We start from the raw sequence: 21048 nt of genomic DNA, 5'->3' as shown, positions 1-21048 counted from the left end.
TACTTGAGTGCATTTCTTAACTGACATTTTGCAACTGCATTATGCTTTGAATTTTCACATTATTAATTATTCACAGTAGTCTTAAGAATCAGAAGTCACCTCCCTTTTTGCAGTAAAAATATAAATGTTATGATTTTCAACAAAATTCACACACACTCACACACACACACACACACACACACACACACACACACACACACACACACACACACTGTTTGTTCTAGAAAGCACATCCAACAATTATTTGCACATTACCCTTATGTTCTGGTACATTATTCAATAATGCAAAGATTTATAAAGTTGAAACTTCCCGGCAGATTAAAACTGTGTGCCAGACCAAGACTCGAACTCGGCACACAGTTTTAATCTGCCAGGAAGTTTCATATCAGCGCACACTCCACTGTACAGGGAAAATTTCATTCTAGAAACATCCTCCAGGCTGTGGCTAAGCCATGTCTCCGCAATATCCTTTCTTCCAGGAGTGCTAGTTCTGCAAGCTTCGCAGGAGAACTTCTGAGAAGTTTGGAAGGTAGGAGACGAGGTACTGGCGGAATTGAAGTTGTGAGGACGGAGCATGAGTCATGCTTGGGTAGCTCAGTTGGTAGAGCACTTGCCCGCGAAAGGCAAAGGTCCCGAGTTCGAGTCTCAGTCCGGCACACAGTTTTAATCTGCCAGGAAGTTTCATATCGGTGCACACTCTGCTGTAGAGTGAAAATTTCATTCTACTGAATGAAGTTATTTACACCTTTATTTATGTTTGTATGATTTGGGCTTCCCATGTCTGCCCCTTGTCTTTGAAACATTGCTCTGCAGGTCGAACCATCTAGGTACAAAGCAGTTCTGAGTACCTCAATCGGTTACATGTACACTGTCATCAAAAGGATCCAGACATCTGGCTGAAAATGACTTACAAGTTCGTGGCACTCTCCATTGGTAATGCTGGAATTCAATATGGTGTTGGCCCACCTTTAGCCTTGATGACAGCTTCCACTCTCGCAGTCATACGTTCAGTCAGGTACTGGAAGGCGGCCTGGAGAATGGCAGCCCATTCTTCATGGAGTGCTGCACTGAGGAGGGGTGTCGATGTCGGTAGGTGAGGCCTGGCACGAAGTCGGTTTCCCAAAACACCCCAAAAGTGCTCTATAGGATTCAGGTCAGGACACACTGCAGCCCAGTCCATTACAGGGATGTTATTGTCCTGCAACAGCTCCGCCAGTGGCTGTGCATTATGAAAAAGTGCTTAGTCGTATTGAAAGATGCAATCACCATCCCCCAATTGCTCTTCAAGAGGAGGAAGCAAGAAGCTGTTTAAACATCAATGTACGCCTCTGCTGTGATAGTGCCACATGAAACAACAAGGGGTGCAAGCCATATCCATGAAAAACACAACTACACCGTAGCATCACCACTTCCGAATTCTACTGTTGGCACTACACATACTGGCAGATGACTTCACCGGGCATTCGCCATACCAACACCCTGCCATCAGATCACCATATCGTGAACCGTGATTCGTCACTCCACACGTTTTCCTATTGCTCAATCGTCCAATGTTTACACTCCTTACACCAAGCTAGGAGTCGGTTGGCATTTACCGGCGTGATGTGTGGCTTATGAGCAGCCGGTCGACCATGAAATCCAAGTTTTCTCACCTGCCGCCTAACTGTCATAGTAGTTGCAGTGGATCTGATGCATCTTGGAATTCCTGTGTGGTCTGGATAGATGTCTGCCTATTACAAATAACGACCTTCTTCAACTGTCGACGGTCTCTGTCAGTCAACAGACGAGATCGGTCTGTGTGCTTTTGTGCTGTACGTGTCCCTCCATGTTTCCACTTCACTATCACATTGGAAACAGTGGACCTAGGGATAGGGATGTTTAGGAGTGTTGAAATGTCATGTACAGACATACGACACAAGTGACATCCAGTCGCCTGACCACATTCGAAGTCCGTGAGTTCCGCGGAGTGCCCCATTCTGCTCTTTCACAATGTCTAATGACTACTGAGGTTGCTGATATGGAGAACCTGGCAGTAGGTGGCAGCACAATGCACCTAATACGAAAAACGTATGTTTTTGGGTGTGTCTGGATTCTTTTGATCACATAGTGTATAACGGATTTCACAAATAATGACAGGCATACGTTTTCAGGAAAATTTTATGCAAGTGTTCGTTTACTTCTTATTAATTATAAATACAAATACAATTAGTAAGCAGTGAAACGCCACTGGACATTCAATAAAAGTTCATGCCAACCCATGTGTTTTTTCATGATATTACCTTTCAAATGTCATGTATATGAAATTATATGACCAGTGTTGGGAGAAGGTCTCCTCAATACAGTGGTTAGGGAGTTTGAATGCTCACCAGTTGATCACCACCATCTCATGCTTTGAATCAAAACAAAGATACATATTGGACATGTTTCTCAAAACTGCTAAGCAGTATGCCTGATCCAAACGTCATGGCCTCCTCTCACTAACAACACAGGCATTGTGTGTAGTCTACAACTTTCAGAAAAGAATCTTTATGACCAGTTTACTTTTTTATAGATTGTAATTATTATGTATTTAAAATATTTTTTGAATTTTACTTAAACTGGAAAATATAACATATATGCTTCTGTGTGTGGAGTTGTATGCTCAGCAAACAACATACACGTTTCTAAAAAACAAATAATAAATAACATTACTTACAAACACAAACTTTCTCAGTTTTTGAACACCTCAGGAATGAAACTTCCTGGCAGATTAAAACTGTGTGCCCGACCGAGACTCAAACTCAGGACCTTTGCCTTTTGCGGGCAAGTGCTCTACCATCTGAGCTACCGAAGCACGACTCACGCCCGGTCTCACAGCTTTACTTCTGCCAGTATCTCGTCTCCTACCTTCCAAACTTTACAGAAGCTCTCCTGCGAACCTTGCAGAACTAGCACTCCTGAAAGAAAGGATACAGCGGAGACATGGCTTAGCCGCAGCCTGGGGGATGTTTCCAGAATGAGATTTTCACTCTGCAGCAGAGTGTGCGCTGGTATGAAACTTCCTGGCAGATTAAAACTGTGTGCCCGACCGAGACTCGAACTCGGGACCTTTGCCCTTCGCGGGCAAGTGCTCTACCATCTGAGCTACCGAAGCACGACTCGCGCCCAAACCTCAGGAATGGCTAAACAAAACCTAAAAGCTTAAGAGTACCAACTGGCACCACAAGGTACACAAAATAATGTGTCCAACTCTATCTTGGTAATCCTCTCCACATAAAATAAGTGGATACGTTGCACTGATTTAACTCTTGTAGCTCATAGTGGCAGCATTAAATGTTTATTTTGTGTCAGTACGACACTTTTGTTGGTTAAAGCTTTAACATTTTCTTTAATTATTTCTGAGTATATGCAACACATTTCATGTGCCCTCCTTTAAGATTTTGTTTTAAATTAACATGAACAAAAGTAATTTTAGTTGTTCAGAAAGTTGGAGACATACAGAAGAATATACGTATGCCTGTTCATTTCCTTTCAATTTGTTAATGAAATTGAGAGAATTACTATACATTTAATTTGTTACTTCCATGGAGGTTTTATATCAGATACAGTGGTAAATGTTCAAATTGTTGCTTGAAGAGTAAACAGCCAAAATGAGAGAGCAGCATTACTTATTACTATCAACTTTTTGACAGGAATACAAAGCTGTAATGTTTTGATGTTATCTAGCATATTTGTTTTGTGTGGCAGTTACCTTGGATGGGAAATGACTAAGTTAAGCCGAACAAACCAAACTTATAGATCATTTAAATAAAAGTCAGACAGCCCAAGATGAAATAACAATAATTTGGAAACGTCAGATTGCTACTCAATAGAAACAGAAGACACTGAGTCACAAACAAGTATGATGAAAAAGAATACTAGTTATATTTTTAGCTTTTGGACTTGGCCCTTCTTCACAAGTAGAACTCTCACCTAACAGCAATGCACTCACTCTCCCCCCTCCCCTGCCCCCCCCCCCCCCCACACACACACACGCACATACAAACACAAGTCATCAGTACTAAGGCCCAACTGCACTGTCAGACCATAGTGCCCAGTGACAGTAGCCATGCATGTGAGAGTAGTGTGCATGTGAGAGTAGTGTGAATGTGAGAGAGTTCTACTTCTAATAATTTCTGTGCGTGCAGCCAGATTCCATCGACATTCTATCATGATATTTTGGCCCACAGACGTCTGGCCATCTTTAGGTGAGTAGACAACTATTGAAGAGCCCAGGTCCAGTCACGGTATTTATGCCGAATCACACACATTCGAAATCTGCTGGCATCCTTCGGTGTATGCGTCAGGTGATGACATGTGCAAGACAGCCGAGTTGTGTGTGCTGCCGTCGGTGGTGGTGGAAGTGAGAGATGATATAATCATTAAGCATTGAACAGACCCATCACTTCCACTGTGATTGGATAATTTTAATTACAGGATTCCAATTTTTATCCAGTTGAAAGCCACTGACACAATTTATATGATTCGGCAAGACATATTTCCACTGATTCCCTGATTACTCATTCTCAAAAACTGGAAACTGGGGCTAAATTTGTTTTCCACTGTATTACATAGAGTGTCCCATGAAAATTCAGTGTTCTGCAGCTGCCTATTTTAATGGTTGCCAAAGATGAGTATAAATTTCGTGTCCTGTACAATGCTCCTGGACAGTTCGTGTCATCTGTCCTATATATGCAGCACCACACTCTCAGGAATTTTGTAATCACCCACTTTTTCCGGTTGTAAATTGTCTTCAATGCATCCAACCATGGCCAAGCTTTCCACTGGTGGACGGAAGATAATGGAAGTAACATTCTTGGCATATGGAGGGAACGCAGCCTATTTATAGTCATCACCATTGTCCTCAGTGCACTGCATCTTAATATTATAGCTGTGCATGGCCTTCCTTATTTGGAGTGAAGTGTAGCCATTCTCCTTAAAAACCTTCTCCAAGTGTTCTAATTTTGCATGGAGGTTTTCATCATTTGATACTGCATGCACATGATGTATTGAAGTACAAAGAACACCGACAATTTGTGGGGAAGGGGATAGCAGCTAGATGCCTGGAGATATACATTTGTGTGCATAGGTTTTCCGTACACAGAATATCCCAGTAACCTATCATCCGTACTGCATATTAGCATGTCTACAAAGGGTAAAGTCCCATCTTCCTATATCTAAATCGTAAACTTGATGCTCTCATGTAATGAGTTTAAGTGACAAAGGAATTTCTACAGTTCTTATCCACCTTGAGGCCATACAGCAAAAGTATTGTCTACATAACGACAGAAAACCGCGGCCTTTAAAACAGCAGACTCAAGTGCTTTCTCCTCGAAAAGTCCACCACAGGGGACAAAGGGCTCCCCATCGTGAGGCTGTCTGTCTGTTCAAAGAATTCATTATTAAATAAAAAGACGGTCAAGGAGAGAGTATGTTCACACAAGGCCATCAGGTCTGCATTGAGTAAGTTACCAATAAGATGTAATGAGGCCATTAAAGGTACTTTGGTAAAAAGTGAGACCACATCAATGCTGACAGGTAAATCTGAGCTGCAAAGTTTAACTGTCTTCAAGCGATAGACAAAATCCACAGAATTACATATATACGGCGACAAAACTTACCCACGTTTCTTAGTGCATGCGCCGAAAGACGCCAGCACATTTCGCATGCATGAGATTTGGCATAAATACCGTGAATGCACGTGGGCTCTTCAGTAGTTGTCTATTCATGTGAAGATGGCCAGACATCTCTGGGTTAAAATAACACGGCAGAATGTCGATGGGATCCACCTGCACACCTGGAAATTATTAGGAGGAGGAATACCCCGGGAGAATATCGGAAGTTACACGAGAGAGTTGTTCTTCTGAAGAGGGACTGCGTCCAAAAGCTAAAAATATTTCTAGTGTTATTTTTCATTGGACTTTCTGCAGATCAAAACATTGTTTAATAAGTTTAAGTAGCAGTGCATCCTTTCCAGATTATTTAAATGCTCGTTCTTGGTTAACTGTAACAAATAAATCCAGTCAGAGTGAGACAAGTTCACAAAGACTTTGTAAGTAGGTATACAAAATAAATTTAGCGACCACTATGAATCTCATTTTTATGGCTCAGTAATAAAATAACAATATGCACAACTACCTAGGAGTAAAAAAGACATTTGAATGCATCCAAAACCTGGTTCTCATATTAGTTCAAAGTTTCATTTTGCATGCAGTGATATTCCTTTATTATGTTACCAGATTTCTGCAGTGCAAATGGATGTTATAACTTAGGTAAAAATACATTAAGAATTGATGCACATGTAAACCTACCATAAGTCACTTAAGTACTGCGTATTGTTCTGGTTGATCACTTTCATCTGGCAAATAATTTTTCTTGTACTATCGGAAGAATAACCAACATGCAAAACCATGATCACTGCAAGCGGAGTGTCTGAAATGACATTTCTGAAGCTTCTAATTCTACAACACAGTTCTCAGTCTTTCAGTAGTAATACAGGAAACGATAAAACCTTACTGACCTCCCTTGCAGGGCTTGCTCCCCTTTTAAGAAACCGTAGAAATGAAAATATAGGAATGAAGTACTGAGCTCCTTTATGTATGTTAATCATTCAGACAATTTACACTACCAGTTCCTTCAAAACTTCCTTCCACATCTGAAAAAGAAATTAATCATTCAGAGTGTAATATTAGAAAAAACAAAATCAAACATTGGAAAATTCAGGTTGGAATAATGACAATAATACGAAAAGGATTAATCGCTACTCACCATATAGGGGAGACACTGTGTCACATACTGGCATAACAAAAGGCTACAAGGCTACTGACGAGAAATTTCAGCCTACAGGCCTTCTTCTAAAGTAAACACACACACACACACACACACACACACACACACACACACACACACACACACACACACACACACAGAGGGAGAGGGAGAGAGACAGAGAGACAGAGAGAGAGAGAGAGAGAGAGAGAGAGAGAGAGAGAGAGAGAGAGAGAGAGTGAGTGCGTGTTTAAAACAACTTCCATTTTGAAGTTTTTGTAAGGCCTTGAATTCATATACATAAGCCACTACGTTTTTTTTAGCCACCGCTTGGCAGCAAAATATAGGCCAAATTTATTTAAAGAACCTGAAAGTTCCCCTGCTGAGATTAAAAGCATCAGTGCAAAACTGTTATAGAAAGAGGTAAAAAAGGTAAAAATGCTTTTTAATACCTCAATCATTGACAGCTACACATTATAACATTCAGTTTCAATAGACACAGCTTCTATAGAAACTGCTTGTCCTCAAATCTGTTGCTGTAACAAATCATGGGAAAGTTCCATATTCCAATTCTCCATAAATGTACTTTTCTTCCTGAAAAGTAAGAAAAAGACCAAATTAGCAAAAATAATACATTGCAAAAAGTATGTAAGTAAGCAAATGTAACAGTCTAATATAAGTATGTTCAGTGTAAACTGCCATCTGAAATACAGTGTGTTCTATTGATATAACTGTATTAAAACATGAATTATTTGAAGTATATGTAAATAATCCCTGTAAAAATATATCTCTAACTAAATATCATAAATGGAAATATAAAATTTTAAATTACAACTACAACAAACAAAAAATCTGCATAGTCAACAATTTGTACTGTAGATACTTCTATGTGTATCTAAGTAATATTTTTTTAAAGAATCTTGACTGTCACACTGTTTCAGGTCCACCAACACACACAGAATCATACTTTGACACAGAGATTCCTTCACAAAAATCCATGTTTCCTTTCAGCAGTTTCAACTGCAAAGTAATTTTAAATTCATTGATTGATTCACCCATTTATTTGTTAATCATATTCTGCAGGTCCTGTCAATCAAGACAATATTCAGGGAGATAGAATAAATTAACATAACTGTGACTTACAAATATGTTTATTAGAATGTATCAGGGGAAATAGAGCTTCTCTCGATATGATTTAATTGCATGGGATAAGACTTGTCTACTGGCTTCTCTCATATTTTTCAACAGCACACTGAAACAAGACTCCTGTTGTGCAATGTCCATTCGTCAAAGCATTGAAGCTATTTTATGCAGTACCAAGAGTTTCTGAAGTAGTCTGTTCCCTATTTTCTTCAAGATTAAACCCATGAATTTCAACATGTTAAAGAGAAATTACAACACATCATTTCTCACAATACATACAAAAGTTTCTGTGAAGTTATGTTAACCTTTTGGACTAAGTGTATGCATTATTACCTCCAGCAGAGCTTACAAATTAAGTATTTTAGTACTTTCATATAAATCATATCAAAGATGTAACTGTTTTGACAGTTATTTTGCTTTACAAAACTTTTTATGTCCTCTGTGATAGTGACACTTTACCTTGTGCAAGAAATAGCTTAGTGCTTTCATATGGGTAATTGGCAGAAGCAGTTCTTGGCTGTCGCTGTTGCAGCATTCTGTAAAACTCTGTAGACTGGAGTGTAGATCCCAAAATGCACAAATCTTTAGTCCAAAAAATAGTGAAGCTAGGAGAAAACCTCACATATACTGAATACAAAATATGTAATCAATGTGTAATCAGACTGCAGGAACTGACCACTGTGAGACATGAGGTTAGCTGACTGTTGCTATGAATTCAGTATAACCATTAACTAATCAATGAGTGCACCTGAACATAGGTGTGGCACATGATCTTTCGTATTTTACATCCTATAAGATGGTTCTTGAAATGAAGTCAATCTGCCGTCAGTCACAAGTAGGCAGCCTCTTACGTAATTCTATGCCAACTGCCGTATGTGTCCATTTGTGTTAATAAATCTGACCAGCGGAGTGATACACGTACTGAACAAAATTTTGAACAGATCATGTGGATCAGAGAGCTGTATTAAATAGCCGTTTCAACTGGGGTCACACACACACACTCTCTCTCTCTCTCTCTCTCTCTCTCTCTCTCTCTCTCTCTCTCTCTCTCTCTCTTTGTAGATGCTCCAACATGTAATTGTTAATGTGCTCAGTATGGGCTGTGACCACTTCTGGCATCAATACAGGTCTGACAAAAACAGGACATGCTGTGAATGATGTCATCAGTATCATGTTGAGGCAATAATGCCCATTCTTCCTAAAGAACTGCTCACAAGTCTTGGAGAGAGGTTAGAGGATGCTGACATGATGCAACTGGTCTCCCTAGTGCATTCCAGACATGAACTATGGGATTCAAATTGGGAGAGCATGCAGGCCACACCATGCATGCAAAATCTTCTGTTTCCAGAAATAACATCAACCACCCGGGCTCTTCGCAGTCAAGCATTATCGTTCATCAATAAGAAACCTGAACCCAAAGCACCACAACAACAACCATGCATGAGATCCTAAGATCTCTTCAAGTTACCTGACAGCAGTTAAAAATCTTGCTGATTCACCCGTACCATTTAATGAAGAGGTGTTTGAGTGGCCAACATAATCCCTGCCCACACCATTAGGGATCCTCCTCGATATCGGTCTATTTCCACAATGTTTGGGTCCTGAAATTGTGCTCCACATGCCCTCCAGATGCGAATCTGTCAAGGATCACTCTCCAGATCAAATTGGGTCTCATTTGTCAAAAGAACATTAGCCCACCCATTTGACTGTCCAGGTGGCATGTTGACAGCTCCACTCTAGACGTTCCCTTCTATGAAGACACACTGGAGGTAAACAGACGGCATGTCTCCGCTAATAAAGGCCACTCTGCTGAAGCCTTCTGTACACTGTTTGCCTTGATACAAGACATCCAGGTGATGCTGCGAGACCAGATGCCAGTTGCAGTGAAGAACTAAGGAGGTAGCATCGTGCCCATAGAACCAAAATATGGTCCACTCTTTCTGATATCACACATGGTCAGCCCTGTTCAGGTCTCCAGGATACAGTTTCCGTCTTTATAAACTACTGCCTCAGTCAAGAAACAACAGAATGATTCACATTAAGCCATCAGGCCATATGAATTTGCGACTCTCCTACCTCCATTCTTTCTACGGCCCTCCACAGCAGAGGATCTGTAGGTGTCTTCTCTCCAAAGAACTACCATCCAGTGTCATTCTTATGTCACCTAAACAAAATGTGTTAACCCTGTGGCGCATAGCATCCACTATAGTGGACAGCTGTTAATGGTCATTTCTTTGGCATTTTCAATCAGTCCTGAGGCTGCAAATGCACAGTTCACTGCAGTGGGCACTCCCCCCAGGTGTTGTGTCCTGCATGCATTTTCAGCCTCATGACTGATTGAAAACACCAGAGAATTAACCATTAGAAGTTGTCCACTGTATTGAAATTCATGCGCCACAGGGTTAATGGCAAAATAGCACAGCAGGCATCGTGGACCCAAAGCTCATCCTCCAACAGACCAGTTTCAGACTATGAAAATCTCGCATCAACCAAATCTTGTCCCTTACTGAAAATACAAAGGAAGACTATGAAAATAAGTAACTAACTTGACCAGTCTTCACTGATCTAAGCTCTGCATGTGACACAGTGAACCATAAATTGCTTAGGACAAAATTGTATGATATACTTAAAGATTAAAAGCTTGGGATATCACGGAATCACTGCTGCAAAAGAGAACTTTCCGTCATGCTATAGAGCAGAGACGCAAGATGGCAACAGAATAAAAACAGGCTAATCCACTGCAGTGTCCTGGTCCCCTCTTGCAGTAGCCAGGCCAGTCACCTGGCCACTGCCACTGCCTGTACAATACAGCCACGTCTGACAGGTCGCTACACTCCAACTGTCGTCTGCCAAAGCCAGACACAAACATGGCCAAACACAGTGTGTGCTCAATAACACTGGCAGACCATATCAACAACCTGCCGATGTTTATGCCAGATGACAACTTATGTTATTGATATTAGCATGTGTAAAGAAAGGAAGTTACGGTTTAACATCCCATTGACAACAAGATCATTAGAGATAGAACTCAAGTACAGTTTCAGGAAGAAAATGAGCCATGCCCTTTACAAAGGAACCATCTTGGCATTTGTCTTGAGCAACTGTGTTAAGTCCACAGGAAATCCAAATCTGGATTGTCAGATGGGAGTTTTGAATCTGGCAATGTGAATCACTGTCCTAAATGTGAATCCAGTGTCCTGACCACTATACTACCTCACTTGGAATGTTAGAATACGGCACAATAAGATGTATGATCTAATCCCCGCAATAGTTCAAAAGGACAGTTACGACTGATTCAGAGGCTAATTTCCATCAATGTTATTTCTGCTCACCAACAGTCCATTGCCACGCAAACGTGGGACTGTTTCAACACTTGGCTCAGTGCTTGACGTCTAAAATTTTGTGTGTTGAAACACAACTCTTCAATCATATATCCCCCCTACCCCACCATAAAAATCAGAAGTTTCTACTTCTGTTATGTTAATTGGTGCCCCAGCATAGTGGCCAATTATAAATGTGTTGCAATTTAATAAACATATACTATTTCAAATCTGCAATGCCAAATTGTTCCAGTAAGTTAAAAAAAGTTCCCTGGAGGTGCTGGAATGCCGTTCCAGGTTAAATTAAGCCATGACCTGGAGCACACATCAGGCATCAAATGTTTCGGGCGGCTACAGACAACTTTACCTGTCAGGCCAACAGCGGACCCAACAATGTGTTGGCATTACTTGGGTACCATTGCTAGAAACTCCTCACATCTGAAGAGAAAGATGTGGGGCAAAAAATGGTTACCGAAATGAGAACATTTTAGTCATATGACGTTATTGAGAGAAAGAGATAGTGAGAAGTTTTGCTATTATCTGAGAATGGACTAGTTTCATTACACTGCTGTGTTTGTTGTCACATTGAGTTCTGTGGCTACTGGCAGAGACTATGCAAATCCTGAATACTGTACTGCAATCTCATAAACATGTAAAGAGGACGAGAAAAACAGTGCAGTCATCATCGTAAAGTGGACATAGAGTGATTTATCTGACATCCAAAACGGCATGGTCACTGGCTTTTGGGCCAAGGATGCAAGCATTTTGAAATGGGTAAGTTTGTAAACTGTTCACATGCATACGTAGTTAACGTATACCGTGCATGCAAAATGGCACTATCCAAAATTGGCACCAATGCAACTGTGGTGCGCCATAGGCCATAGGTACGGAGGTGAATGAGGACAACTGCACACACGCGTATGGGACAGTAGAAATGCAACTGTCGAGGAATTGACCACCCAGGATAACCAAGGGGCTCCTCAACAACTGTTCAGTGAATGATGCTGCGTATGGGCCTCCATAGCAGGTGCCTGATTCATGCAACCATGCTGACTGCTGTTCATCGACGACAATGAAGGCTGCAATTGGCTTGCCAGTACCGCAACCAGACATCCTCTGAGTGGCGACAGGTGGCGTTTTCACATGAATCACGTCTTATGCTCTATCAGACAGATGGCCATTGGCATTACGATGTAAAACATTGAAAGCGAACACCCTCTAAACAACAGCCAGAAGGTTCCAGGCTGGAGGAGAATGCAGTATGACCTGGAGAATATTTTCATGGCATTCCCTGAGTGATATCGTCATTCTGGAAGGCATAATGGATCAACAGGAGTATGCACCTATCCTTTGGAGATCATGTCCATCCCCACGGCAATTTGTTTTACCTCGGCACAATGGCATGCACCAGCAGGTCAATGCAACGGTCACACAGCTCACTATGTACATGCTTGGTTCGAAAAGCACCAGTATCAGTTGCCTTGGTCACCAAATTTCCAGGATTTAAACCCAATTGAGAATCTATGGGACCATCTCACTTGGGCTGTATGTGCCATTCATCATTAACCGAGAAACTGGTGCAGCTGGCCACAGCACTGAATAAACATGGCTCCACATCCCTGTCTGTGTCTTCAACAACCTCGTTGACACACTTCCTGCATGTCTAGCAGCAGTCTGTGCTGCAAAAGCTGGTTATTCAGGCTTTTGGAACAGGTGATCATGTGAATTAATGCGACTGAACGGTGTATTTAACCTGCATTCTGGACAAAGTTACTGTTTTCATGACTTGCTGCAGTACATATTTTAAAATACCGTGATAACTTGCAAACATTTGAGAAAAAGACAGCTGTGAGTAATACCCGCTAATAGCTTCCACATTACTAATGGCTAGAGTCCGAATTTTCGTGTGAATGCAGCTTGCTTGCATGTTTAGACCACTGACAAGGTAAAGACATAATTTGAAGATTTTTTTTCCGATACAACACCGTGAAGTTAGACATTTCTAATGCATATTACTGGTACTTTTTTTTTTTTGTTTCAGTGCAAATATACAATAACTTGCATGGCAGCACTCTTTATTTATTTTTTTACATACAGGCTTCGCCAAAAGTGCAGAATTTTGTTATTGCCGGTGAACTTCACAGTCAACCGGCTCTAAAGATGTTGGTAGAAGTCAGTATACTATAGGCCGATTAAAATTACTTGATAGTTGACGTCTATCAGTTGCCACTACAGTGTTGCCACATTGGCTATTGGCTATGACTCTACGTATTACATGTGACAAACAAACAAGGCGGGTCACTTAACAAATACTGTTAATATGTAATGTGGAGCTGTGTTGGAAGTGGCCGCTGCATGTCGGAAACGCGAAACGCTCTGTCGACTGCTGATTTTAAGTGACCAATGACAATGACTGAACTGCGGCAAACGATGCGTTTTCTAGCCCTCAATTTAAACTCATGTCCTAAGCTAACCACAACTTCGTGATGTGCTATGTATCCGACAAAATGGCAATTAACAATCTGCAGAGGAACTAAAAACACCAACGTTTTGTCCACGTCGATTAAAGCTAACATCTACGAACAAACTCAAGACGGCAGACAATCAGTTTCAGCGCTAAAAGCAAACTGTAATTTCTCGGAGCACTTTTGAGAGGAGCAAGTGCACCCATTAAAGAACTGTTAACTCTCGCATTCAAATCACTTTACGCAAAACAAGATATCCCTCACTGAACCATGTTACAAAAAAAAAAAGGACTACTTTACTATCTGTTACTTTGTCTATTAAATCCGAAAGGACATGGAAACCTTATAGGTATGAGCCTCTGACGACGAAAGGGGTGGCCATATGGGTCGACATATTGCAAATCTAATTGTCGGACAGGGAAAACCTAATCTACTGTGCTGTAACGCAAACCACTCTACAAACACTACTTTCTTTGATGAAGGACTGTGTGAGTAATTGTATATAAAAATTGTATAGTCTGTAAACATTTTAGTAAGTCAAGGTGTCAATGTTTCGATCGTTAGAAGTCTGCGGACTTCGTGGCTACTACTTACCTTTGTTACCTAACAATATTTGTTAAGGTTCAACACATGCCTTGTTTAATTTCATATTCACTACTTCAAAGAGTACAAAATGTGAGAATTGGCTTTTTTTTATTTTGCTCTTTCACGCTACCTTGTTAACCGCTGCATTTACACGCGACACATCTTTCTAAAAAACGAAAACCTATGTTCGGAAACAATTTTTGTTGTCCAGCTTGCATGTTCAGGTCTGCAGTGGATTTGCTAGCCCGATTAAATATAGTCTGGAAAACAGCATGTTCCAATTTCTGATTTAGTCGGAACAATCCCTACTTCTCTTCAGTTTAATTAAAAGTAGACAGATTTTTGCTCATTCTAATTTTTGTGCTTCTCTTTCACTGCATAGTAAGTCATTCCTCCATATTAACAGAATATTCTGAGAACGTGACCTAACCCAAGCACGCTTCGAAAACTGTTGGCGTTTTGTACGTGGGAACTATACCTTCGTATGCGACTCAGATCGGTAGCAATCGGGACACTTCATGCCGTAGTGATTTGTAGATCGTGGCCAACTGGGCAGCGTATCAATAGCCGGTGTTGACTGCATTGTCGTCCGCTTTGTTGCTGATCTGTTCTTTCACCGTCCGTGTTTTGTTGGGCTGTTTTGATTGTGATTTTTTTTTAATCCCATTCCGGGTTTACCTTTTCCTCAAATTCGAAAAAAGAAGTCGGTTATCAGGAGCTAATAGCAGCTCAAAAAACAGTTTTCTATTGCCTGCACTGCGTACGTACAGTACCTGTAAGCGGAGTTTGTTTCCCCGTGCATCCCAACTTTCCCCACAGCAACGCTCTCCCCGCTCGTCAGTTGCCACGTTATAATTCGCATATGATACATGGAAGCGAAAATCGATTGTGGTAATGGAAAATCGGCAGCTAAGAGGGATGATTGTAAAGTAACGCACAATAATTTTATTGACAAAAAGTTTAATGGGTAACATAACAAAAAAAAATCACAAATGAACTTACATCCTTTACCTACTTTTCTACATGGTTACCAACGTCCTCAACACATGGTACCTATTGTAAAAGTCCATTTGGTTGGAGTATAACCATCTGTCGCAAAGCGTTGGCCGGCCAAGAATTTCTTCATGGGAACAAACAGGTAAAGTCCGAGATGCAAAGTCCGGACTGTATGGTGAGTGCTGGAGCACCTCTCATCCTAATTTGACGATTTTCTCACGAACAGGAGGAGCAAAATTGGGGCGTGCGATTGTCATTAAGAAGTTTGACACCGTCGGTGTTAATGTTGTGGCATTTGTCACGAAGGGCACGATGCAACTTAACCAAAGCTTTAATGTGGACAGCAGCAGTTACAGTGGCTCCGTGTTCACAAAGACCACCAGTAACACACCATCCATATCCAGAACACTGTCACAAGCACTTTCCTAGCGTACTGAGGTTTCTACTCCACAGAGGCCTGCTTCGTCTTGGGCGCATAGTGATATGCCCACGACTCATCAGCAGTAACGATTCCTTTCAGAAAGTCATGCCCTTCTGTAGCGTAACGCTAAAGTAATCTACGCTTGACATCTCGCTGGCCCTTTTGGTTGTGTCAAGTTCTTACGCACCCAGCGAGCACTGACTTCACGAAATTTCAACGTGTCATGAACAATATCGTACCCCGCACCATACGAAACGTTGAAGTGCTGCGGTAAGGTTCGCAGCTGCACACGCCAGTAGCTCAAAATTGCTGCCTCAATGTCTCCTACATCCTGCAGAGTTGCAGCTGTTACCGGCTGTCCGGAGCGTGGCAAATCACGAAGATTCACACGGTCCTCTTCCGGAAGAATACGCACCACCCGGAGCCATTACTATTGCCCACACTAGGACTGTTGATATTTTTAAACATATGGGGGATCTGATATATCGATATTTAAAAAATATAATTCTCGTCCCATAATATATCGAAATATGTATCGATATATCGACGAAAGAAGTTGGTCTTCGGGCCTATAAAAATATCGGCTGCACACTGTAAATATACAATCGGTTTTAGATCTGTATATGCAAGTATTGATTTATTATTAGATATTCTGTACAATTAACAAGCTAGTGCCTGCATATCACCCAGAAGAAGAAAGAATTGAAAGGAAAGCTATGCACGTTCGTGGATTGCCGATAACCACTTTTACTAACAATGGTAACGGCATGTAAGTGGCACAATAAAAGGTGTCCGATGGGTCTGTTGTTTGGTTTCATCAGATATATCTGATTTGTCTGGTACACTTCATGCAGATTTCCCTGTTTCTCATTTCTGGAACGCGAGCGACCTAGCAACTCTAGTGCCAAAACTGCATGGTGAAGTTAACGCTGCAGTTTCTGTTGGTAGCGCCTAGCGCCGATTACGTCAGCATATCTCCTCACGTGTCTCCGCCCACCGCAAAAATCAGTCTTGTCATTTAGACCATGGTAATTTTTTTCAGCAACTGTTTTTGAAGAATGCTGATGTGAAGAAATAGTACACTAGTTGCGTTAATTTTTTTTAACGCAACAGGTAGGCTATTTCTCCACATCGGAAATCTTGTTATACCATTCGCCTCCCCCCCCCCCCCCCCCCCCCCTTCCTTTCAAGTGTAACCGGACTACTACTTTCTGCTAGATAAACATGCTTCACACAGTCAAAGCGAAAGACAGGACATGACGGGTGCTCAAAAAGTAGTAAGACCCCTTCATACAGTGAAAGTAAGGTAAGACTGTATTTTACTACAATTTCAAAAGAACAATTTCATATACTTAACCGAAAATAACGAAAAAAATTTAAAATAAAATAAAAATATCAGCAGTCGATATTGCTATTACAATCAATACCGACATATCGTGGGAAGTATATCACTGACATATATCGATATTTATTGGAAAAAATACCGGTACATCGATATTTTATCAATAGCCCTAGGCACTGGTGCCCGCACACAAGGGGAACGAGGGCACTTGCCTCTTTCTGTAATCTAGAGATCATTCTCTAGACTGCAGATTTAGTACTGCCACAGTCAAGTACTACACTGAGTTCATTTGGTTGTCAGGTTGATCCCTGTAAATTATACTCTGTCCTTGCTGACAGCAGTGTCTACATTGCCAAAACACAGTCCCAAATTGTTTCACTCTTGTCTCCTCATATTACAGTTCCAAAATAAACATGGCTGCAGTGTATCTGCCCGACATCCATCACCACAGCTCCTTCCCCTACTCACAACCGCAACAGTAGTTTACCATCTGTCCTTGCTGGAACTGTACTCAATTTTGCACTATACCATCACGCTCTGAAGAACACAGCATTCTATACTGTATGTGTGTGCGTCTATTATTTCAGCTATGGCCCCAAACGCACGAGAAAAATGCAATTTTCTGTTCTAGAGGGGAACAACTAAGAACGGAATTTCAGGATCAAAAAGATATCCTCTCCTGTAGATGAGACCTTATTCAAAGTGTATGCGATGCATCACTCAAGAGTTATGAATTTTGCAGTACAGTTGCCTTGGATGAACAATAACATGTAAACTGAGAAGACAGTGATCGTCTTATTTGGTTGTCAATAGTCAAATCTGGGCGTTGTTAAGGAAGATTTTCCAATGGACCTTTTACACTCAGTTTCTGGAATTTTGTTATGCCGAACAACATAAAAGAATAAGAAGACACGAAAACAATGAAATTAACGTTATCACATGCGAAATTTCATAAACAAAAAACTGTTATAGAAGGCATCAAATCAAAATTGAATGAGCCTTTTTTTTTTTAGTTTACTCCTTTTTCTCCGCTTTGAGAAGAATTACAGTGACATGTTTCGCTGGTTAATTTTGTTGATATTGAACGTTTTTCCACAATCTGACATTCGATTTTTAATTTTCAATGTAAACATCAGTGGAATATAAATGATATATGTTCGTGAACATTTAAAGTTTCATTTCTGAAGTCGTTTGGAAGATATGTAGGAAGGAAGATTAAAGTTTAATCAAGGGTAAGGTCATCACACAGAGAACAAGCTCATATTGGGGAAGGATGGGAAATCTTTCGTTCCAGCTTTTTCAAGGGAAACGTACCGGTACTCGACTTACGCAATTTACGTAAATCACAGGAAACCTAAATCTGGATAGTCAGAGAGATTTGAACCGCAGTCTTTCCAAATGCAAATATGGTGGCTTGCCATATCTCTGTTAACTTGGTTAACTCATTGGGGACGCTGGGTTAATCATGTAAAGATTTAACTTAAGATCGTTAGGATGAAAACATATACTAAAGATATGTGCTTACTGTTTAGGTACTACAGTAATGTACCTAAAACATGGCGTGCGTAACTACCAAACATTTGTGTCCAATTAATTTTGCGTACTTCCCTTCAAATTTTATTTTTCGGGCACCATATCTACATCCATACTATGAAAGCCACTGTGAAATGCACGGCGGAGGTTAAGTCCCTTTGAACTAGCTGTTACGGGTTTTTCCCGTTCCATTCATGTACAGAGCGCGGAAAGAATGACTGTTTAAATGCCTTTGTGCATGCTATAATTAATCTAATCTTGTCCTCACGGTCCATGTGGAAGCGATATGCAGCATGCTTTTAGTATATTCCTAGAGTCATCACAGAAAGAGTCTTGAGTTTGTAAGAAGGTATCTCGGGATAGTTTACGCCTGTCTTCAAGAGTCTCCCAAATCAGTTCTTTCAACAATCTGCAACACTCTCCAGCAAGTTAAACAAACTTGTGACCATTTGAGCTGCTCTTCTCTGTACATCTAAATACCCCCTACATCTACATACATACTCCGCAAGCCACTGCATGGTGCATGGCGGAGAATACCTTGCCGGAATCGTGCAAGTGTCTACTTTTATTCGTGTATGAATATTACATTTTAGTTGAAAAGGGGGCGACATACACGGTAATATTTAAGAGAAAGCGTGTTTTTTTCATTTTTTGGCGATATATCATTGTTTGGCGACTGGCAAATTTGAGTCCAAATGGTTCAAATGGCTCTAAGCAGAATGGGACTTAACATCTGAGGTCATCAATCAAATTTGAGGAGTCTTAGGCCTATAAGTCAGACCGCAATTCCGAGAAAAATTTCCTTTGTACAGTTTAAAGATATAACCATACTCAACTTCCAGACGAATTGTCTTTGCTTTCTAATCAGTCGTTTTGCCCTAATACTGGGGGGGGGGGGCCCGGGGGGGGGGGGCGTAACCTGCTGGCATTTGCCTAATGGTGACACACATTAACGAGACGAAGAGTGTAAATGCAAACTCTGTTGTTGCTTTTCACAGCTCTTATGTTTTTATGCACGTAAATTTACATAAAGCGTTAATATCACATCTCTATTTGCTTTTGCGTTTCTATGCACCCTGTGCTCGCGTGTACTAAATTGTCAGACCTCTGAACAGTATTTTCACTTCATTATACATTGTTGCAGTGTTTACATAGCGGCTTCCCGTCATATAGGAAACAATCGTCCTTCCTTCCATTATTGTGTATTCGTGTGAGACGTGTTCGTAAAATAATTAGGTGCAGTGTGCATAATTTAGGGAGTTGTGAAAAGTATATGATCATCAGTGCGCGTGCCTGCTTTGAGGCCGAAAAGGAACAGGACGTGAGCAGTTCCATATCATAGCCAGAAAGAGAACTTCTGAATGTCTCAGTATTAGTGAAAGTACAGTGAAGCGAGTTTCGAGAGAATATACAGAAACTTCATGTCCTACATCACCAACGAAGAATTCTGTCAGGCGACAGAAGCTTGTATTGGACGGGTTTATCCAAGCGGTCATAAGAAGACGCTCCACAACTTCTACGTGAACAAGCAGTTTCCCACAGTGGCAGGCGCGTTGGAAACGTGAAGACTGTAGTGGAAGATTTTCCTGGTAAGTGACGCAAACCTTTGGCGTGCTATTCAAAAATTGGACTTCAGAAACAAAAATTTCAACAAAACACCTATACCGATGGAAAATAACAAAGCAGCATGAAAGAGATACGAGTTCTTGCGGGAAATAAGATACTTGCGCAACACCAGATGGACTATTTATTACTATTACACTGACGAGAGCTGGAGTGGTGCAAATCATTCCAGAAATGCCTTATGCATCAGAAAATTTACACGATTATCACAGAGGAAGTATTCAAGAGTGAAGTAGCTAGAAAGGAGGAATTCAAAAACAGTCAGATTCTGGAAAAAGGATTATAATGTGTCACATTGGGAACGAAGATGGACTCGTACAAAGTGCTGGCGTGTGTTTTTACTGGGCAAGAAGGAGGTGAAAATTATCATTATGAAATGAATGCCAGACACTACAAAGAGTGGTTTAGTAGTGTTCTCGGAAAATTACCAGATATGCGATTGTTTGGATCAGTCTCCACATCTCATGGTGACAAATCCAGTGTCACGAAATTCATCTGCGAAATGGAGGAAGGATTCTATTATAGAATGGATGGAAAGCAATAATGAAATCTTCCATCTAATGGCATATCATACGAGGAACTTACTAAAGCTGGCCTATTGGAACACGTGCGACAGCACTTCATGGCGCAGGAATGCATTTTGCGAAGTATATTGCGATCAGTGGTCAAGGAAATCAATCTCTTGTGGTTGCCTGTAGCGCGATGTGAACTGAACGCCACTAAACTTATTTCGCATTCATCAAGAACAAGGTAGAAACGGAGAATTTTAAAATACATGATAATATACAGTTGTGTCATTCCGCTCTGGAAAGTACTTCCCAAAGTGTCTGGAGG

General features: G+C 40.9%; 1 protein-coding gene across 7 annotated transcripts in view; it reads right to left on the bottom strand.

Annotated features, from left to right (window-relative positions):
- The window catches only part of LOC126484461 (mitochondrial protein C2orf69 homolog), a 219530-nt gene that overhangs the window by 108972 nt on the left and 89510 nt on the right, over positions 1-21048 (bottom strand). For 4 of the 7 annotated variants that reach the window (XM_050107997.1, XM_050108005.1, XM_050107991.1 and 1 more), the window contains 2 exons: positions 7239-7380; positions 6539-6673 (listed from right to left, as the gene is read on the bottom strand). In XM_050107997.1, coding sequence (XP_049963954.1) covers positions 6539-6628 — 90 coding nt within the window. In that variant the 5' untranslated portion in view covers positions 6629-6673; positions 7239-7380. Of the gene's footprint in view, positions 1-6329; positions 6392-6538; positions 6674-7238; positions 7381-21048 lie in introns of those variants that run through there. The other 3 variants (XM_050108029.1, XM_050108036.1, XM_050108021.1) reach the window with 3 other exon arrangements.

Source organism: Schistocerca serialis, chromosome 1 (assembly GCF_023864345.2).
Source record: "Schistocerca serialis cubense isolate TAMUIC-IGC-003099 chromosome 1, iqSchSeri2.2, whole genome shotgun sequence".
Taxonomy (NCBI): Eukaryota; Metazoa; Arthropoda; class Insecta; order Orthoptera; family Acrididae; genus Schistocerca; species Schistocerca serialis.
Note: the sequence above shows the minus strand (reverse complement) of the source record. Positions and strands in the feature narration are given on the sequence as shown.